The sequence below is a fragment of the Brassica napus genome, chromosome C2, assembly GCF_020379485.1.
Source record: "Brassica napus cultivar Da-Ae chromosome C2, Da-Ae, whole genome shotgun sequence".
Classification (NCBI taxonomy): domain Eukaryota; kingdom Viridiplantae; phylum Streptophyta; class Magnoliopsida; order Brassicales; family Brassicaceae; genus Brassica; species Brassica napus.
The window spans coordinates 21,920,340-21,942,774 of NC_063445.1; the positions used below are offsets into that span (position 1 = coordinate 21,920,340).

The 22,435-nt window shown below is 38.7% G+C and overlaps 2 protein-coding genes and 1 non-coding gene across 4 annotated transcripts; 1 reads left to right on the plus strand and 2 right to left on the minus strand.

Annotated features, from left to right (window-relative positions):
* Window positions 1-4,720: 4,720 nt before the first annotated feature.
* On the minus strand, window positions 4,721-4,827 carry LOC125582593. Its single transcript, XR_007320050.1, has one exon. It is a non-coding gene; the product is annotated as a small nucleolar RNA R71 (small nucleolar RNA).
* Window positions 4,828-13,582: 8,755 nt separating this feature from the next.
* On the plus strand, window positions 13,583-16,848 carry LOC106417647 (type IV inositol polyphosphate 5-phosphatase 3-like). Its single transcript, XM_013858426.3, has 9 exons — window positions 13,583-13,861; window positions 13,946-14,081; window positions 14,166-14,273; window positions 14,340-14,412; window positions 14,583-14,687; window positions 14,783-15,635; window positions 15,708-15,892; window positions 15,980-16,088; window positions 16,341-16,848. The coding sequence occupies exons 1-9, from the start codon at window positions 13,796-13,798 to the stop codon at window positions 16,683-16,685; spliced, it is 1,980 nt and encodes a 659-aa protein (XP_013713880.1). The 5' UTR covers window positions 13,583-13,795; the 3' UTR covers window positions 16,686-16,848.
* A 1,671-nt stretch (window positions 16,849-18,519) lies between these two features.
* Window positions 18,520-21,949, minus strand: LOC106417033 (carboxypeptidase SOL1). Of its 2 annotated transcripts, none has more exons than XM_048748431.1 (15): window positions 21,686-21,949; window positions 21,397-21,463; window positions 21,214-21,308; window positions 21,080-21,135; window positions 20,927-20,983; window positions 20,753-20,848; window positions 20,542-20,664; window positions 20,289-20,393; window positions 20,138-20,184; window positions 19,926-20,051; window positions 19,750-19,852; window positions 19,599-19,661; window positions 19,190-19,273; window positions 19,051-19,114; window positions 18,520-18,946 (listed from the first exon to the last, which is right to left on the minus strand). In XM_048748431.1, the coding sequence occupies exons 1-15, from the start codon at window positions 21,789-21,791 to the stop codon at window positions 18,645-18,647; spliced, it is 1,494 nt and encodes a 497-aa protein (XP_048604388.1). In that variant the 5' UTR covers window positions 21,792-21,949; the 3' UTR covers window positions 18,520-18,644. The 2 variants fall into 2 exon arrangements, with proteins under 2 accessions (XP_048604388.1, XP_048604387.1); XM_048748430.1 differs by having other exon boundaries at window positions 21,080-21,110; window positions 21,213-21,308; window positions 21,686-21,948.
* Window positions 21,950-22,435: the final 486 nt, after the last annotated feature.

Consider the following 22,435-nt stretch of genomic DNA (forward strand, 5'->3'; position numbering starts at 1 on the left):
TACCATCGGTGAGATAGTAAGCCATATGATACTCTCTTCCATTGACAAAGAAAGTGACATTCGGAACTTGACCGTTTATTATGTCATCAAAAACAGGCGAACGATCAAGAACATTGATATCATTTAATGTACCTGGTCCAAAAAACGCATGTCATATCCAGAGATCGAATGAAGCAACCGCCTCCAAAACGATCGTTGGTTTACCCGAACCACGAGAATATTGCCCTTTCCAAGCGGTGGGACAATTCTTCCACTCTCAGTGCATACAGTCGATACTTCCTATCATCTCGGGAAAGCCACGATACTCTCCAAAGTCAAGTAGATGTTGGAGATCAGCCGGTGTCAGTCTTCTTAAGTACTCATCGCCGAACAAATATATTATACCTTCGACAAAATATTCCACACATAACCGAGTTGTTGTTTCACCGAGCCGGAGGTATTCGTCGACAGTATCAGCTGCAGAACCATACGCCAATACACGAATTGCTGCGGTACACTTTTGAAGAGGTGTGAGACTATTCCTTCCGAGAAAATCTGTTTTTTCCTGAAAGTAATGAACTTCATTGGAGAGTCGATAAACGATGTGCATGAACAATCGCTTGTTCATTCTGAAACGTCGTCAGAAGATATTTTCAGGATACGTTGGAGTTACACTGAAATAATCAGTCCATAAACGAATATGCTCCTCTTCACGATGTCTTTCGATATAAGCTCATTTTTTATTTTTTTTTTTCGTTCTTCTTGATTACCGAGAAAAGTTAAATTCTCAAAAGCTTCCTCAAAATGTTGCTCACAGAGCTCTTCAATTCTATCATCAACCGATTCATCAAATGTATTTTCAGAAGAAGAAGCCATATTTTGAAAATATGGCTTTGGTGTTTAAGAATAATATGAAAGAAGATGAGTTTGTTGATATATGGTTGGTGTTTAAAAAATAGAGAGAAGATGAGTTTGTTGATATGTTTGGTGTTTGGTCTTTTAAAGAGAAGAAGAGTTTGTTGTTCTTCTCGTGGAGAGAAGATGAGTATGTTGAAGAATATAAATAGAGTTTGTGACATACAAAATGCATAAAAAGTTTATAGTCCGTGATACATAAAAAGCTCATAGTCTGTGAGCTTCAAAGTCTAAAACAGAAACAACTTCATGACTCCCGTGACAGAAACAAACAAGACCAGACACAACAGAAACAAACAAGACAAGAGACAGTACAAACAAACAAGACAAGAGACAGTACAAGCTGTCTTCATGAAGTCCGTGAGGATTCTCCTTCCTCTAGCTTGATTCCAGACCTCAAAACCTTGAACTTCTCCTCTCTCAGCTTCTTCTCTTCCTTATGCATCCTTTTCAACATCCTTCTGACCTCAGGTTCTATGTCATCTTCTGATTCCTCCACCCTAATCAAGTAACCCATACTCCTCATGTATTCTTCGCTTGATAACTCCACCACGTCGGCTTCTTCTTCATCTGATATCTCCACTACTTCTACTCCAGCTGGTGTGACATCCGCAACATGAACTTCTTGTGGGAGAGGTGGTATGATTCCTCTTGCTGAGAGGCCACAGACAATCGGTTTTCTTGCTTCCATTTGTGGATGTGTGTTACTTGAACCCCTGAAAAGCAAAAATAAACAGAGAAATTATTTAGACATTGACAGTTTAAAAGAAACAGAGAGATTATTAAACACATTGAATTGCTTCACCGAGTTAAATTAAAACATTGGCAGTTAAATAAAAACAAGAGAAATGCACATAAACTTATATCACACATCAAGTTTGATAACATTGACAGTTTAAAAGATTACATAGATAACATTTCAGTAATGAGTTTATCCTTAAGCGCCACTTCTAATTCAGTAAGTGGCTCTGTCCTGGAGAGCAAAATGTCAAGCAGTTTGGTCTTGTTAACTTCCTGCTTCAAAGCTAACACCTGTTGCAGATTCTTCCCTTCGTCAACCAGTGACCTTTTACCCTTCGCCATGGCTGCCTTGGCTGCCTTAAAACCGACAGGCCTTGTTTCATTCTCTCCATTGACACTGGGCATAGATGATGATGAGTGAAAAGTTTGTTCTTCCTCGACTCTCTTTCGTTTTGAACCAGAGCTTTGCTGAGTACTTCCATAAGTCCCACGCCATTTCTGATCATTCCTAAGCTCCCTCCAGGCATGCTCCAATGCGAATTTCACCTTGTAATCGTTGAAGAAAATTTCATGTGCAGCCTTCAAAACATCATCTTCACTCTGCCCACTAGTTCTCTGTTTTGTTGCAGTGTCATAGCATCCCACAAACTTGCAGACACCTTCATTTATCTTCCCCCACCTTTTCTTGCACTTGTTTTGCTCTCTCTTAGCCAAACCAACGACCTTGGGACTTGCATTATAGTAAGAGGTTATCCTCAACCAAAAGGTTCCAGCCCTCTTCCCAACTACTTCGTCCTTGGAGGTGTTCAACCATGCACTGATGAGGACCAGGTCTTCAGCAGTTGACCACTTCGACCTTTGCTTACGGTCCTCACCAATTTCTGCACGTGAACCAGATCCTCCAAGGTCTGGAGAGGGTTGAAAACTCATAAACTGAGTTGGGTTTTCATTGATAGGTGGTTGTTGACTGTTTAGTGATATGTTGCATATTTCCATTGTTTTATCCATTCACCCATGTGCATTTTGATCATATAGACTAGGATTTAGCCATGTTTATGTTGCATTTTGCATACATGAGTATTTATCAGGTATTGAAGTACCACATGGAGCTCTTGGAGACATTTGGGTGAATTTGGAGCTCAAAAGAGGTGATAAGGGTGATCATTGGACGAGAAGTGCATGGGAGCGACCTACCGGAGCGACACCACGAAGTCTGTATGCCCCACCTCTCAAAGCGACCTTACCGGAGCGACGTCACGAAGTCGCTCGCCCTTTTATCGTCTGGAGATTCAAAAATGGAGCCGGAGCAACCTTCCAAAGTGACTACCTCAGGTCGCTCCCGAAGCCCAGAGCGACGTGTTGGAGCGACACCCCGAGGTCCATGCGCGTCGTTTATTTGGTCGAACTTATGATTTATCAAGGGCCTTTTGGTCATTTTATTATGCACGGTTTTACTTTCTAAACCTAAGTTTAAGTATCTTTTGTAAGCCATTAGAGGCAGATTATTTTTTATCAAAAGAAAACCACCAAAACCTCTTGGAAAGTTCATCTTTTTGAATCAATTGATCATTTTGTTATTGCAAATTCTATTGTTTTCATATCTATTATCTGTATTTCTCTACATGATTAATCTGAAATTCAATATGGGTTTAAGAGGAATCATGAAGAGTAGTGAGTAATCCATTCTTGAATTCATGGGTTAGGGAGATTAAGGGTGATTAGGCTATATCTAGGATGTTATAGTGTAGATCCTTCTTATTCCTTGCTAATAGAGTATTCATAATGCATCTTCTGAGTTAGCCTCTCAAAAGTTGATCTTTAGGCATTTTTCACCCACAAGGTGTTTGATGAAATGCTTGAGACAACTCTCCTAAGCTTTTAACATACTTTACCAAAAACATTTGTTGTTAAAGGTGTTAAGATAGCCAATAGACTTGTTAGTAATGATTGCTTTCATATTATTCAACCAAAGACATTTGATGTTTGAAATATGTTAGTAAATGAACATTCATCTAGACATAGAGTTTGTTTAAGATTGTGCCTAAGCTTAAGGTTGATAGTTTGATTAATCATTTGTCATCCTTAGTTCGAAACTTGATCACCCAAGGTCTAATTTCTATACTCACGAGTTCTCTTTTATAATAAACAAGAAAGTCACTTCTTTTATTGTTTTATTGTTCTGTTTTTGCATTCTATTGTTAGTAGTAGTTTAAAACCATCCAAATTATCGGTTGCACTTAGATTAAGTACGTACTTGCATTCTCGGTGCTTTGAAATCCCTTAGAATTGGTTCGACAATCTTTTATACTACATCATTTGTCTTAGGAGTCTTGAAAACTCCTAACATCAAATTGGTGCCGTTGCCAAATTCTGAGTAGATTTGAACATTGAGATTTAGTCAGTTGCTTGAGACTAAGTCATTTTTATTTTCTTTTGTTACTGATTCTCCTTCTTCACCTCCCTTTAATTTACAGGTGTATGAACTTGAGGAGCAGGGGTCCATCAAACCTAGTTCCAAGAGCTGCAGACATCAGAGCTTTAGAGAGAGAGTGTGCTAGAAAGAGAAGAGAAGAATAGCAGCAGGCTCACTTGCAGAAAGAGAAGAGAAGAAGAGCAGCAGGCTCACTTGAAAAGATTGGATACTGATATGGGAGACATACCTCAAAATGATGCGGACGTCAATGGAGCTAACAACGTTCCACAAAACCAACAGCGAGCAGCTCGACCTATTGGCACTTATGAACGCCCCAACATTCATGGTCATAGATTGGGAATCCGAGCACCAGCTGTAGCAGCCAACAACTTTGAGATCAAATCAGGACTCCTCAACGTGATCGAGAACAACAAGTATCATGGCTTGGCTCTAGAGGACCCATTTGATCACTTGGACATGTTCGACAGCTATTGTGGGTTGTCAAAGACCAATGGTGTGTCCGAAGATGCCTTAAAGCTCAAGCTATTCCCTTTCTCTTTGGGGGATAAGGCACGTCAGTGGGAAAAGTCTCTACCCAATGACTCTATAACCACCTGGGATGACTGCAAGAAAGCATTTTTGGAGAAGTTCTTCTCTACTTCAAGAACTGCTAAGCTGAGAAATGAGATTTCCAGCTTTCAACAGAAGAACTTGGAAGGATTCAGTGAAGCCTGGGAGAGATTCAAGGGCTACCAAGCTCAATGCCCACACCATGGCTTCTCTAAGGAAAGCTTGCTGAGCACATTCTACCGGGGTGCTCTTCCTAAGTACAGGGCCAGACTGGATACAGCTAGCAATGGGTTCTTCTTGGGGAGAACTGAGGAAGATGCAGAAGAACTGGTTGACAACATGGTAAAGAGTGATGCAGTCTACAGTGGAGGCCACGACAGAGGCAGTAGATCAGATGACAAGCAGACGAGGAAGGAGTTGAAAGCTCTACAGGATAAGATAGACATCCTCATTACTGATAAAGCCACCCAAGAGCAGCTGAACTTTGTTGGTAACTCAAGCCAAGAGACACCACCTGTTGTCCATGAGGTTGAGGGTTTGGAAGGTCAAGAAGAGCTGTGTTTTATCAACAACAATGGTAGCTGGTACAAAAAAGAGCCCAACTTTCAGTACAACAACTACCAATAGAAATCCTATTCCAACAACCAACAGAGTGGTTATCAGCCTCGGAACAACCAGCAAGGCAGCTATCAGCCTCAACAAAACCCTCCTCCTGATTTCAACAACAAAGGACACCATTCTTCCCAACAACAAGCTAATCCTTCTACCTCTACTCCTCAAGTCAGCAGCACTGATGCCCTACTGAAACAAATCTTGGAGTCTCAGACAAGAAGTGAGAAGCATGTTGGCTATGAGTTGAAGAACCTTCACTCAAAGATTGATGGAAGCTACAATGAGCTCAACAACAAGTTCAGAACCTTGGAGAACCAGTTTGCTGCCATGAACACTCAACAAAATCGCCACAAGGTTCTTTACCTGGAAAATCTGAGCAAAACCCCAAGGAGACCATGAAAGCTATCACCCTCAGGAGTGGTAAGGAGTTACCTCAGAGAGCTCTCACCAAGGATGCTGAGAAACAAGGTGAGGGGGTTGCCATTAACATATATGATGAAGTGGTGATTGTTGATGAGAAAATCAATGATGAAGTCTTGGAGAAGATTGTGGAAGCCAAAGGTAAAGGAAAGGTTGGGGAAGAGAAGTAAACAGTGAAAGATGGTGAAGTTGTTGCTCCAGCAAGTGAGAATTCTTTTGTTCCTCCTCCCTATGAACCCAAACTTTCATTCCCTGCTAGATTCAAGAGGCAGCTGCTAGAGAAGCACAAAGCTCTATTTGAGAAGCAAATGAGTGAAGTTCAAGTCACAATGCCCATCATTGATGCTTTCATGTTGATTCCTCAATATAGCAAGTTCCTGAAAGATGTTGTATCTGCAAAGAAGAAAGAGATGGAGGGCATGATGATTCTCACTCATGAGTGCAGTGCCATCTTCCAGAGGCTTGTTGTTCCAAAGAAGCTAGAAGATCCAGGATGCTTCACATTACCTTGTGCTCTTGGACATATGGTATTTGATAGATGTCTCTGCGATTTGGGAGCTAGTGTCAGCTTGATGCCTTTATCTGTTGCTAAGAAGCTTGGTTTCACTCAGTACAAGAAGTGTAGACTGTCTCTGGTATTGGTTGATCGTTCAGTGAAGTACCCTGTGGGTATCTTGGAGGACCTCCCCGTTATGGTTGGAAACTATGAGATCCCTACAGACTTTGTGGTGCTTGAGATGGGTGAGGAAGCTCAAGATCCCTTAATCCTTGGAATGCCTTTCTTAGCTACAACAGGAGCAATTGTTAATGTGAAAGAGGGCAAGATTGATCTCCACTTGGGTAAAGGGCATGTTCTTCACTTTGACATCAATGAGGTAATGAAGAAACCAAAAGTTCAAGAGCAAGTCTTCTACATTGAAGAGATGGACGCCCTTGCTGATGAGCTCCTTGAAGAGTTGTCACTAGAAGACCCTCTACAGCATGCTTTGACGATAGAGAGAGAAGTTGAAGTGATTGAGAACCTGGAGAGTACTGCCTATGGGATGATGTTGGATTCACACAAGGGATTTGTTAGTAAAGATCAGTATGAGGAGCTGCCACAAGTGGTTCATCAAGAAGCCTCAGTCACTCAACAAGAGGACACCCATCAAGATGACTGGAGCGAGCTTAAGGCGCCTAAAGTGAAGCTTAAACCCCTTCCCCATGGTGTAAGGGTCGTACAGAGATGTGAAGACACCAACCTTGTGCTGAATGGGGGAAAAGTGTCACTTCATGATTAAAGAAGGGATTGTGCTGGGACACAAGATTTCAGAGAAGGGGATTGAGGTGGATAAGGCTAAGATCGATGTTATAGTTGGTTTGCCCCCACCGAAGACAGTGAAAGACATCAGAGGTTTTCTTGGTCATGATGGGTTCTACAGAAGATTCATCAAGAACTTCTCCATGATCACTAGACCATTGACCAGGCTGCTGTGCAAGGAAGCCACTTTCAGCTTTGATGTGGAATGTCTAGAAGCCTTCAAGAAGCTGAAAGGTGAACTCATCAGTGCTCCAATTTTCCAGCCACCTGATTGGGATCTTCCCTTTGAGGTCATGTGTGATGCTAGTGATTATGCTGTGGGAGCTGTTTTGGGACAGAAGAAAGACGGCAAGACCCATGTGATCTACTACGCGAGCCAAACCCTGAATGATGCTCAGATGAGGTATGCCACAACAGAGAACCTGGATCAGGCGTGGGAGCGAGGACCTGGAGCGAGGGTGAAAGGTCGCTCCAGCTGGGAGCGACCTCACCACAGCGAGTGTAACAAGTCGTTCGGCTTAACGATGTTTTGGGGCTCGAAAATACTCTCGGAGCGACCTCCTAGAGCGACGACACGAAGTCGCTCCAGTTCCAGAGCGAGGTCACCACAGCGACACCCCGAGGTCACTCGGGTTTGTGTCGATTTGAGACACGAAAAACAAGCCGGGAGCGACGTCCCACAGCGACTACCTCAGGTCGCTCCACGACCGGTTCAGGGTTCATGGTTTGGAGGCTGCAGCTCAGCACCAGGTGGTTACTACACCACGTTCCCACCTGACGACAACGATGCTGGGGCATCTGCCCCTACTCACTACCCGTAGAAGGTACTTCATTACTTTCCCTTGTATATACCATTTCATTTTTGCATATTAGCTTTCTTTTCGGTATCTCTCTCTCTACTTGACAATACAGAGACTGTGTAACTCAAGTTTGGGGGAGGTACCAAGTATTTGATCATGTTGCTTTGATGATTTTGCATTGAGTCTTGCATACATATCTTTTTGCATAAAAAAAAATCATATAGATTACATCACTTGCATTTTTAGGAGAGTCTAGAGCATATAGGTTGCATCCACTTGCATTGGGAGCAATGATTTAAAATGCCTTGTAAAGAACACTACCTCGCCCTCGAATAGCTATTGCATCTCTCAAAAAGCCTTGTATGTTTCGAGCCTTAAAAACTCTTCCTGAATCTCATTAGTTGCGGAAACTCAATCTTTGAAGCCAACTACAACCTTATTTAAACTAAACGAACTTAATGCTTCTTGCTCATGGTCCCTTATGTACTGAGTCATGGCTATACACATTTGAGTTGTCACATCCTTTATGCCAATCTTTTTTGACAAACTCTAGTGGTAGACCACTCCCAAAACCCTTCCTTCCTTTTAAGCTTTCATTGTTTGATGAGTGAGGCCTTTTTCGAAAAGTCTTACATGTGCATAATGTTAAGAGTATCGGGAACGACAATGCTTGATCTTCATTCTTGCTAGATTAGGCACTCTATTGTCTAGCTATAGGTGGGGGTGAGTGTTGTGATTATGATTTGGGAGCAATGTAAAGTTTGAAAGAAAAGAATGGACTCTTTGTGTTTAAGTGAATTGTCTTATTGGGATAAGTAGAGAAGTCTCTAGCTCAAGTTATGAAAAGTCTTGGCCCCCACCAAAAAAAAAAAAAAAAAAAGAGAAAACGAAAAAAAAAAACGAGAAAAGAAAGAAAAAGGGGGCTAGCAAAATTGTTAGGAGCTAAGAAATGTTTTGAGGTTGTGGAAAATCCCTTGTAGATTCCAAAGAGAAAGAGTTAATGTTCTTAGGATCTTTTGGTGAGAGATGTGAGTTGGGTTTGACATTGGGAAATGATTGTGTAACTTGTATGTTTGGGAAAAGGGTAGAACAATGGAGATTGAGCATTGTATGCATGAGTTGGTCCCTTTCTTAGATATATTATGTGCAATGTCAAGGCTACTTGTTTCGAGAGTAAACCACCTTAAAGATCATGTATCTTGAACCTCTTGACTCACTTGAATAAAAAGTCTTCCCTTACCCAACCAAATGATTTGGACCAATTGACCATTTGCAAGAATTCACCTGATGTTTTATGCTTAATTAATGTGGGAGTTGGTTGATTTGAATGTGTGGATGCTTGATGATGATTGTAAGGGCAAAAGGAGTTGAGATAGGCCTAGAGAAGCTAGAGTGTAATAAGAGAGTGTGCTCATGTTGGATTAGATGTTGAATTGAGTGCTAGATGTGTTTCTTTTGGTAATGAGCTCCCACCTTCAAAACTCTCTCCCTATGATTCCTAGAAAGTTCACTTGTGGACAAGTAAAAGAACAAGTTTGGGGGAGTTGATATCTTGCATATTTCCATTGTTTTATCCATTCACCCATGTGCATTTTGATCATATAGACTAGGATTTAGCCATGTTTATGTTGCATTTTTCATACATGAGTTTTTATCAGGTATTGAAGTACCACATGGAGTTCTTGGAGACATTTGGGTGCATTTGGAGCTCAAAAGAGGTGATAAGGGTGATCATTGGACGAGCAGTGCATGGGAGCGACCTACCGGAGCGACACCACGAAGTCTGTATGCCCTACCTCTCAGAGCGACCTTACCGGAGCGACGTCACGAAGTCGCTCGCCCTTTTATCGTCTGGAGATACAAAAATGGAGCCGGAGCGACCTGCCAAAGCGACTACCTCAGGTCGCTCCCGAAGCCCGAAGCGACGTGTTGGAGCGACACCCCGAGGTCGTTGCGCGTCGTTTATTTGGTCGAACTTATGATTTATCAAGGGCCTTTTGGTCATTTTATTATGCACGTTTTTACTTTCTAAACCTAAGTTTAAGTATCTTTTGTAAGCCATTAGAGGCAGATTATCTTTTATCAAAAGAAAACCACCAAAACCTCTTGGAAAGTTCATCTTTTTGAATCAATTGATCATTTTGTTATTGCAAATTCTGTTGTTTTCATATCTATTATCTGTATTTCTCTACATGATTAATCTGAAATCCAATATGGGTTTAAGAGGAATCATGAAGAGTAGTGAGTAATTCATTCTTGAATTCATGGGTTAGGGAGATTAAGGGTGATTAGGCTAGATCTAGGATGTTATAGTGTAGATCCTTCTTATTCCTTGCTAATAGAGTATTCATAATGCATCTTCTGAGTTGGCCTCTCAAAAGTTGATCTTTAGGCATTTCCCACCCACAAGGTGTTTGATGAAATGCTTGAAACAACTCTCCTAAGCTTTTAACATACTTTACCAAAGACATTTGTTGTTAAAGGTGTTAAGATAGTCAATAGACTTGTTAGTAATGATTGCTTTCATATTATTCAACCAAAGACATTTGATGTTTGAAATATGTTAGTAAATGAACATTCATCTAGACATAGAGTTTGTTTAAGGTTGTATCTAAGCTTAAGGTTGATAGTTTGATTGATCATTTGCCATCCTTAGTTTGAAACTTGATCACCAAAGGTCTAATTCCTATACTCATGAGTTCTTTTTTATCATAAACAAGAAAGTCACTTCTTTTATTGTTTTATTGTTCTGTTCTTGCATTATATTGTTAGTAGTAGTTTAAAACCATCCAAATTATCGGTTGCACTTAGATTAAGTATGTACTTGCATTCTCGGTGCTTTGAAATCCCTTAGAATTGGTTCGACAATCTTTTATACTACATCATTTGCCTTATGAGCCTTGAAAACTCCTAACATCATTTAGTAAGTGTAAAAAGCTAGAGGATTGGCTTTGATGAGAATCCATAGAGAGAGCAGTTGAGAAGATATGAAGGAGATGATAAGAAAGAGAAGGAGGAATGTGAGTTTATAGAATGCCAAGAAGGAAGAGAAGGAGGAATGTGCATTTAGATGCATTCATGACAACCAACAAACAAAGAGATTTGATATATATCTACTACATTAATCACAGTAAGCCTTAGCAATTCTAGCTAGCCATCACTTCCATTTATCACATAACCATATCCTTACTCTAACCAACACATTAATTACACTCGATTCAATTCTAACCACAAATTACATAAATTCGGTTCTTCAACGAGATGACACAGTAACACTAACCTTATTTGTGCAGTGTGCTCTGTCCTTGATGAACATTGGAACCTTTAGTCGATCTTCAGCTTGATCCTTGTATCTGACAAGAGAATGAATTTATTACACTTCAACCATTAAACCTAGTTATTACTAACACAACCATAATATTTTACTACCTAAAGCATAGCAAATCAACATTGATCGCAATAAGTCTTAGCAGAAACAAACGTACAAACAAATCATATTTGATCTATCCAATTTTTTAATTAACACAAACTGAATCAGACAGGTCAAAATTTTAAAACTGAGATCATAACAAGTTATAGAAAAATCAATCACATGCGTAATGAAACAAGAGAAGATCCGGTTTACCTTTCGATTTGAGGTGAGCCGCCGATGGAAAGCTTCGAGGAGATGACCCACCGAGAGACGGATCCGAAGAGTTCCAACAAACTACATAGAAAACAACCGATCAGACCAATAATATACATGATTAAGACATGCATAATCAAGAGGAACACAACAACCGCTTACCTTTCGAGGAGAACCACCAGGAGAGAGAGAGAGAGAGAGAGAGAGAGAACCACAGAGAGAAAGATAGCGACAAAGAGAGACGTCGCCGATAAAAGACACCGAAGGAGACGTCTCTGAGAAGAGCCACCGAAGGAGAGCTCCGTTGCCTCGAGGAGACCCACCGAGAGAGAGAGAGACAGAGAACCACCGAGAGAGAGCCAGAGATCACCGGTTGAGACGTCGCCGCCAAGATCCACCGAAGGAGACGGCGAATCGCCTTTCGTCGACAGAGAGACCTTGAGAGAGAGAGAGAGAGAGAGAGAGAGAGAGAGAGAGAGAGAGAGAGAGAGAGACTTCAACGCGTTTAACGCGTAACCGATCCGAGAACCTATCCAGAGTTGACGCGTGGCACTAAGAGGCAACCCTTCACGGCCTTTACGCAAGAGGCGTGTCCAAGCTTTCCTTCTTTTTTTTTTTTTTTATTTTATTTCATTTAATGGTAAGAGGTATCATTAAAGACACCGATAAGGATGCTCTTACCCGCCGGGTAGAGGGTTCTCTTCTAACGGTTCTTTTCATAAATTTGGTTTTCTCATAAATGCCCCTCTTCTTACAAAAATTATCATATCGGACCCGAAGTTCAAAATGTAACAAGAGAACCCTTGAATTTACAAATATATTGAACGACAGCTAGCGATAGGCCCAACCTTGTTAATGGACCTAATCAGTAGTGCCGTTATGCGTCAAATATGAATGGACCCGACCGTCATGTTTATTCAACAACTTACGTTATTAAATAATGCGGTCGGCGGTTCAATTTATTGTAATATTCTTGGTTTGGATTCCGGTTTAGACGTTTGCCTTTCTTAATAAAGCGGTTTAGACGTTTTGGTTATAAAAGACGGTATCAGACGTTTTGTAAAAGACTGTATCAGACATTTTGATTAATAATGCGGTCGGCGGTTCAGCTTATATTGCGTTTTCTGCTATTCAGAAAATAAATTTGTTTATTTTCACATCTTCCGCACATTCGTACATATATTACAAAAAACACTTCTGGCATGGTAAAATATCAAATATCAACTGAATGGTTGATATTCAAACTTTTTGGTTAAATTTACAAACTTTTTATTTGGTCTTGTATTCAATTTCCAACCTCTAAATTCAACTCATTTAGTAATGATATATTTGGAGCAATTTGATAGGCTATATGTTTATTTTTCAATAGTGGTTATGCTTTTCTTTTCTTATAATATTTAGAAAGAAAATCATGTCATATAATAGTTCGAGCCGCCCCACAATGATTATAGTTGGCTACTACAAATATCATTTTCCTGTATTCGACACAATTGTTGCGAATGATATAAATGACAAAACATATGCCGTTTTATATGTTTTGGCATGAACGTGAATTTGTTTTTATTTGATCGAAAAATAAATTAAAATGAATGTTTTACAATATGCATGGAAAGTTAATAATTTGCTGGGTATAGTGCCATAGTGGTATACACATTATGCGAACGAGTGACTCACGCTTCTACACCCCACCTAGCACCACTTCCTTTCCAAATTCACTTTTTCTGTTTATCTATTGATTATATGATTTAAAAACTTACAACGTTAATCTTGTGAGCAAATAGATAATTTATCAAAGAAAAGATCATGCATAATCCACTTGAATATTCATAGAAGTAGTTGAATTGCGGTCCAAAAGTTAAAGTCCAAAGAGCTGAGACAATAAGTTTTATGTAAAAAATTAGTTTAAAAAATAGCTCCCGTGGGAGTTGTTGACCACGTCCAATATGTACCTTGTGTGCATACTTTATAGTTCATTTTTGTATAACAAGGGTTATATTTTGTTGTAGTTTTTGATTCCTTATATATTGGCAAACAACTTTTGATTGGTTGGTACAATCAATGACCATAACGTAACAAACTAATATACTGTGGTCTAATCTTTGAAAAGTTCACCATATAAGTTTAGATAGGGACAATATATAATCCGAGTTATTGTATTGTAATTTTCATCAAATGAAGACAGTAAAATAACTAAACATTTTTCATATGCGAGTAGGGGATTCTGGTTATAATCTCCCTAGTTACTTTTTAAATGCAAAATTAACCATAACGTCAAGAGAAGAATTATTGTTATTACGCCATTATTAATATTTTATTTTCTTATATAAAATGTTCAACCAAAAGAAAACAAGAAAAGACAAAATTTATAAAAGGTTCAGCACTTTCCTCTTTATTAAAAAACATCTATAAATACGATTTTCATGTCATCTTCAGTTGCTGAACCTGCCGGGACGATGAAGAAAAGCTACCGTTGTCAGAAATTTCAGGTAAGATTCGTTGTGTGTCGTTAAGGTTAAATATTGGTTCTGAAAAAAAAAAAAAAAAAAGTGTTGGATGATTTGATAACACAGAGATTATGGGCAAAGCTGGTGATGAGGAAGTGGTTGAACAGAAGTGCTAGTGAGCCTGACTATGGTGCCGATACTGAAGACGAATCCGAAAACGTCGACGTTGGACTTGAAAACTATTACTCCAGCTCCGATGAAGGTTCTTGTTTCTTCTTTCTTTCTCTGCTCAGGAGTCACCGGTCTTCTTTTCCGGTTACCTAAACCGTTTAAACCGGTTCAACAGATGTTGAAGTATCGAGCACGCGAAGAAGAGAATCGACTCAATCAAGGGTTTGTGAAAACGCGGAGGATGACATGGCTGCCGCAGCTGCCGCGGAGTTTATTTGCAATGGTAATGCATAGTATTAATTAGATGAATCTTAATAAATATTTTTAATATTTTTTTGTTGAAAATCAGATGCTCCAATGAAGTTAAGGAGAAGAAACTCGGAAACATTTAGAGCACAGTATATTAACAACAAAGAAATACGGTACAGTTTCTGATGTTTCTTTAGATTTAATTATATTTTTGTTGTATATTTATTTTTATAATTATAGTTGTACTATAAGTTATAGTCTACTCTTTTTTTGTTTCAATCTTGCTGGGTGAAATGGAGACATAACACATAACTTGAAGTAATGAAAACTTGTTGTTGTACAGAGTATGTGTTGGTACGTGGAACGTAGGAGGAACATCACCACCTTCTGATCTTGACATCGATGACTGGATCGAAATTAATTCTCCTGCTGATATTTACGTTATTGGGTAAGCAATTTTATTTTCACAATATGCTTCTTATAATTGAATTATTGTTTCATTCATGTTATTTATGCTTATTTTTTTATTTGTTTGGTATGAAGTTTACAAGAGGTTGTACCTTTGAATGCTGGAAACATACTTGGAGGGGAAGATAATCGACCGGTGGCGAAATGGGAAGAAGTAATCAGAGAAGCATTGAACAGAGTCAGACCAAAACACTCGGCGGTTAAAAGTTACAGTGACCCACCATCTCCAGGGAGATTCAAACCTTTTGAGGAAACACACGATGTTATAGAGGAAGAAGTAGGGTACGAGAATGATAGTGACTCTGGCGTTGAGATTCACCCTATTGACGAGGAGGAAGTAGAAGATAGCGAGTTAAAGCATGACGGTGGAGTTATCAGCGAAGTCAACACACTCGTTGACTTGAAGTCCGGTTTGCCGGTTGTTGAGATCAATAGACAGTTCTCTTCTCAGCTAGACAGACAAGTCTATTTACGTTCTAATAGCTTTGAGAAGAGGAGGAACCATGATGATTCCTCTAAAACCGGTATGAAAACGCTAAACCGGATGCTGAGTGGGCAAGAAAGGATCGGTTTAAGCTGGCCTGAACCGCCTTTGAACATGTTAGGACCTTCTTGCGTTCTCGATAGACAGCCGTCGATTACGACATATAAGTCCTTGCAGACATTAAAGTCTTTCAAGGCTTACAATTCGTTTAAGTCTGTAGCCGGACACAACGTTGGGATATCTCCGGAGGTAGTGGCTCTAGCGTCCATGGACCTGAAGTTGCTAATGGAGAGGAAACGAAGACCGGCTTATGTGAGGCTAGTGAGTAAGAAAATGGTTGGGATTCTTTTGACCATTTGGGTTAAACGAAGCATGCGAAAACACATTCAAAACGTTAGAGTCTCTACTGTTGGAGTTGGTATCATGGGATATATTGGTAACAAGGTATATAAAAGATTACATATATTATGTTACATTGTTTCAAAATGTTATAAGGTGATTTTGTGTGGCATGCAGGGAGCTGTGTCTGTGAGTATGTCGATAAACCAGACGTTCTTCTGTTTCATATGCACTCATTTGACGGCAGGAGAAAGAGAAGTTGATCAGATCAAGAGGAACGCGGATGTTCATGAGATACATAAAAGAACAGCTTTTCACTCTGTCTCGGCACTAGGACTTCCTAAGCATATCTACGATCACGAGTCTGTCTTTTCTCTCTCTCTCTCTCTCTTTTGCTAACTTTCTTACATAAGTTTCTAAAACTTTACTCTGTTTTCACCTCTTTGCAGAAGAATAATCTGGTTAGGCGATCTTAACTATCGGCTTAATTTATCGTATGAGAAAACCACAGACCTTATTTCCAAGAAAGACTGGTCCAAGTTACTTGAATATGATCAGGTAATAATAAACGTTTTTTAACTGTTACAATTTGGATCCAGGATAGGTCTTGAAAATTATGAGGATTGAAACAATTATGAACTGAAAACTAAATGATCAAGACATTATTTTCTTAATCAATTTAACAGTCAAATAATCTAATACAAATGTTAGAAGCGGCGGCCAATGTTTTGCAAATATGATATTTAGAAAACTATTAAAGCTCTACTAATCAACTTGACAATTTTTTTTGCCTATGAACATATGTTGCAGCTGGTAAAGGAATATAAGAAAGGTCGAGCATTTGACGGATGGTCAGAAGGAACCCTACAATTTGCACCTACCTATAAGTACCAAGCAAATTCAGAGGAGTACACTGGGGCCAATGGAAAGGCAACACTGAGAAAACCAGCTTGGTGTGACAGAATACTATCTTATGGTAAAGGGATGAGGTTGGTTCATTACCGCCGAACAGAGCATAAATTCTCAGATCATCGTCCGGTTACAGCAACATACATGGCTGAAGTCGAGGTGTTTTCCACTAGAAAGCTTCAGCGAATGTTGACATTTACGGATGCAGAGATAGAAGACGAGTCACTTGTGGCCGTAGTCGTTTAAAAGAAGAATAAATAAAGAAGAAACCTAAACTTGGGTGTTTGATCTTGCATGTAAAGTATTGACGACATAGTTTGCCAATGTGATATTCTTTCTTCGGATGCGTTTTAATTTCATGTATGCCATTTTAATATTACTAACACTGATACATTCACATTCTTCTTCTTTCTATGTGTATGTTTCGGTTATTGTGTTAATCTCATGTATGCTATTGACTGCTCTCTAAGGAAAAGATCTTCTACTTGCAAATTGTCGACGACCGGCAGAATAACGGTTACTGCCATTTCTAGAAAAAATGTTGTAAGAGACGCGTTATGAAGTTGTAAGAGATATGTAATGCAGTTTAAGAGACACATTATGAAGTTGTAAGAGCTCTGAGTTCTAGCAAAGAAACTTACTTCTTGTAAACCAGTGTATCATCTGACTGTTTCTCATTAACGGTAGGTGTAACTTCTACAGCCTTCTCAAACAAAGAATATATGACTTAAGAAACCCGTAAATCTTATTGATTATTAGGAACATTATAGAAAGTAGAAAACACATGAGATACACTTTTATTGAGGCATATACTACATATATGTGGCAGCAACAAAATAATTGCTTTGCCATGTTGTTTAATCTTCTTTGTTTATGGTGTAAGTTGTTTATTTGTTTTGGTTTTCTAACAAATTTGATATGTGGTGTCTCTTGGTTACCAAGACTGCAAGAGTTGAAAAAAAATTCTTTTGCCAAAAAATCATAAGTTATTCTGACAACAATGAATCAAGAAGCTTGAGAGCTTTCTCATACAATTTAAAGATTATTGTTGTTTATCCCATAGATTCCTGGCAATTCTTTTTCAAGAAGTTGAGGATTTTGAGGGCAACTTTTAAAAAGAAAAAGGTGTATTGTTCACTCATCACTTGATGAAATTAGTTTGTTGTACAGTATAAAAGGTTTGTAATCGATGATTGTCCTATAAATAATGTGTTGCAAACGCTAGAAGCAAGCATGTCTTACTCTACATGGACATATAGAAGTACACCCATATTTTCTTAAGTTAATTTTCATTTTTGTTTTGGTTAAACTCATTTTTTTAAATGTGTTATAGCTTAACTTTATTTTTGTTTTTATTTTCTAAAATTTATAGACTAATTCAATGAACATAACTCTCTATAAATTCAATGAACATAACTCTTTCATTTTTTTGTTGCAAATGTGCTATATTTTATTTAATTAACTTTTCTGATATCATATTTTGAAATATATACTACGTTTTTGAGCAAGAGATGAGTTTTTGTTGAGGTGTGAAGAAGTAATTAATGCTTCAAGAGGACAAAAACCTGTAGAGCCAAGGTATGTGCTAATGAACCTTCTTCGTTCTTCTTCTCCTGTTTGTTTATCACTCCACACACACACAATCAGACTCTGACTAAGTTACTAAGTAGATATTTATATTTACGGATAAGGACCTAGATTAGCATTGCAGCCATTTCACAAAAGTTCATAAGCAATTGGATTGAAACTCGAATAGTCATAGTCCTGCAATACAAATAATTGATTAAAACAGAGCACTTTCTTGATGAAGATGAAAGTTTGTGTTCATATAACCAGCTTACTATGATGGTAACTATCTCCTCTGTTCTTCCTTGAAGCCGATAACAGCATGAATCCTATTATATCTTCAGCTTCATGCTTAGACTTTGAAATTTCATTTGTGAACGCATTTTTAATTTTCTTTTAGAAAAAACAATCAAACACTTAATCAAGACATTTCAGTTCTCCAGAGGAGACGGGGACACACCAAACATACTTTGACTAGTTGGTAGTAAGAGATGAGATGCAACACCAAAACACATGATAGTACAACTCTTTCTGCACTTGTATGATTTATATCAAATGTTTAATAGGCAACAACTACACGAGGAATGTGCTCAAAGGGATTCGAACTCTGGTTTTTGCTTATTAGAGTAAAAGAGTTAATCATACTGTGGTTGATCTCCTAGAGGATTGTCTTTGCTTCCACAGGTTAGATCTCACTCTTCTTTGCAACAAAAAGAACAGGAAAGCTACAACCACCACAAGCGCAAACGTGATTCCGTTATTAGTCTCCGTGAAGAAGCGCGTTAGAAGTAACGGCTGACCGTAGCTACAGTCACAGCTGCTTCTCAGTAGTTTGCCTCCGTAACTTGCTTCTGGAATGAGAATGAAATCAGCGGTGACAGCGTTTTCGCCTAACCAGACGCTTGTTGTCTTCGGTTTATATCCAGGAGAGGACGCTGTGACTGCAAATCAGCAGATTGAAACTCAAAATGATGCAAAAGTATTCAACAATAACAACATAATCACACATATTTTTTAAGATGAAGGTGAGGAGAGAACATCAGACCTTCATATATTTTTCCAGGTTCAAGCAACCGGTGGTAGTCTGCGTAGGCTTGATGGGCTTTAACCTGGAGAGCATAAGGATTAGGACGAATACTGAAGAACTAACAATATTCATAAAACAATGTTAATATGAGTATTGCCGTATAGTTGATTCCCTTGACCACAACAAGCCCAGGCAGTGGCTTCCCCTGGTCTAATGAAAAGATCCGACCATGAACTCCTGTCTAATGTAAAGAGAGAAGAGCGGTCTTAATAAACGACAGAAAAATACAAAAGGATGCACACAAAGGCACTAAATATTATACCTTATTTAATAAATAAGCTTAATATTAATTACAAAATGCATTGATCTTAAAAAAAAATTATTTATCTGAAATACTATCGGTTAAATAAATATAACTAATATGAATATAAATCCATTTCAATCATTTTTTAATATGTGTGAAAAATGTCAAACACATTTTTTGCAAAACGGAACTGAGAGTATATTAATGATATAACTAGATTAAAATGTTGGGTTCTGAAAACAATGATTAAAACGGTGCATACCTTCACTAAACTTGCAACAAGCTTCAGCATGCTCTTTCGGTTGTACTCCCAAATCGTGGGAAGCTGAAAAAGAGATACGAACTCTATCAGCTAACTGCTTAGTAGAATCCAAGGAGAAACAGGTTAATGCATATGAATATAAGAGTTAGACCTCTGAGGCACGAGGCCACTTGTTGTCACTTATTTCCAGAGTCAATTCAAAGCATCCTCCATGTATGTAGTTCCAGTCCTGCATACCACCATAGATTGGGTACCTGCAGAACGTTTTTGCTTAAAGCACTAATCATTTGTTGGAGAAGACAGAGGAAGTGGATCAGATGTTGATACCAGGATGCTCCATTTGTGATTCCATCCTCAAACTCTATGCTGAAAGACATGTTACGGTGAGATTTGCTGTATAGACGCGCCAAGAACCGGAATGTCTGATCATCAGGACACCCATAATAGTATTTCCTGAAAGAAACAGGTACATGGTTATTGCATTGCACAAGGGACCACACAATTATATACAAAAATCATTTTGAAGAGAAGCAAACTACCTCTTATCCTCCGTACCATCCCATGGAAAATTTGCGACCAGTGCGCCCTGTAACAAACCAAGGTATCCACAAGCAACAGTCATTACTACTTGTTGTGGAATTAAACCCTTCGGAGAATCTTTAAAGTAAGCTTCCAAATCTAGAAAATTACCCCATGCAAAGTAGCTGACGCTGTGAATCGTATCTCTCTCAGCCAATTCATAATTGCCGTAGTTTCAGGTTGCCTCAAACTCAAGTCTTCATTTATGGGAAAGAACTGCGACATTAGGTATGTGTTAAAGCACCCAAACGTGACTAATGACTATATGAACAACCAAAACCAATAAAATTTTTAACTACACAGCATTCATGATTACTCCGAGCATGGTACTTATGAAAGTGAAAAGCACCAATAGACAAGTCACCTGGTCAGGGAAGTCGCGATTTAGATCAACATTGTTTGCATTATTACGTCTCCTGACTGAAAAGCCATCTGGATTCAGTGATGGCAGTATATGAAGGTGAACGTTTTCCACAATCAACTTAGCCTGCATACCAAAATATAGATAATATCAGCGTAGGCCTAGAACATTGTTTTTCACAAATCCAGAACAAAGAAGCAGAAAGATCAATTACCAACGGATCTTTCTCATAGTTATCACAAATCCAGTTTGCAAGACGTAATAAGAGCTCACGCCCTACAGGTTCGTCTCCATGCACATTCCCAATGTACTGCATGACCCAATTATTCAACTAATTAGGCTTTCATCAGCAGGAATCATAACTGATAATCACAGAGAGATATATAACCTTGAATGCAGGTTCAGCCTCAATCTCTCCAGGCTTGTCTGAAATCTCTATGACCCACTATAAAAGGCAAAACAAGGAAACAGTGAGATTAAGAGATGCACTTTGTAAAAACAAGAAGATTCAGTTTTGATAAAGGTAAGAAGAGTGGATTACCAAAGCAAACCCATTGACACTCTTCCCGATGCTGAAAGCACGTTCCAGAAAACCCTCAAAGAGAGAAATAAAGAACACAAATCAACAACACCATATTACTAAATCAAGAACATCAGCCAAGTGATCAATTTACCTGTACAGTCTGGAGATCTTGCTACACCTCTTGGTGAAATCTTTCATTGCTTTCTCAAGATCAGCATTCGTCATGTACCCTCGAGTCAGTTCCACACTTTGAGCAATAAAAAAAACATAGCTATCAGTAACACAAGACACTAAGAACATCCTAGTAACAACTCGAAACCCTCCAACGACACTACCTCGGTCGCTTTTCTTCTTGCGCAAATAAGTGCCTCGCAGTACCATGAAAACTGGCATTTCCATCACCTAATAAAAAATTAATACACAAAATTAAAAAAAAAAATAAAGATTAACTAAAGTAACAGTTATGCATAAACACCTTAACTAATGTCTGAACCGTTACATGTCTTAAAATATAATTGTTCTTTTCTTGTGTCATATCTGACATTATGCCAATTCAAACCAAGCGCAATCAATGAAGGAAATAATCAATCTGCGAGACGTAGAGTATATATTTTTGCGGCGGACCTGGCTGGATGTAGTCGGAGTGGCCGCCTCTAGCGGCGATCTTCGGAAGGAAAAAGCAGATCGCTGTAAAAAAGAGGAGACTGTGAACGAATCTGAGCTTGATCATAGCTAGAAAAGAGCAGATCACACTCTCTATCTCAGTTCCTTGCTGATTGATTCGTAGTTAAAGCAGTATCGGGTTCTCGGGGCTCCACCATTTGATGGGTATAAGAAGAGGAAACAGTGGGGGAGGGAAGAACCGAAAGAAGGAGATAGGGGTGGGCATTAAACAGTTGACCCTGAAGCTTGAAGCAAAGGTACAACAATTTGGGCTTTGAGTATGTGGGTTACTATATCTTAATGGGCCAGTTATTCTCAAGATTTATTTTCATATACAATTTACAAGTCATGTATTATATTACTAATAAACTAGAATAATGTTGGGCATGGTACATTCATATGAAAATTATTTAAAAAATATCTTATGGAAAAATAAAATTTATATTTTTGATCAAATTAATATTTTTGTCCTTTAAACAATTTTTTTAAAATTTTTTTTGTTAATTACATAATTTGTTTACTGATGAGCTGATCCTATTTTTAAAAATATTTTAGGTCAGAAAATCACTTATCACATAAGAACCTAACAGTTAGGCGGAATAATCTCAGACCTACTATTTGGTTACAATGAAACTATGCCAGCTCGGTTTTATATCATGATTTAGCAATTTAAAAGTTAATTATGATTATGAGAAGTTTACGTTCACGTAC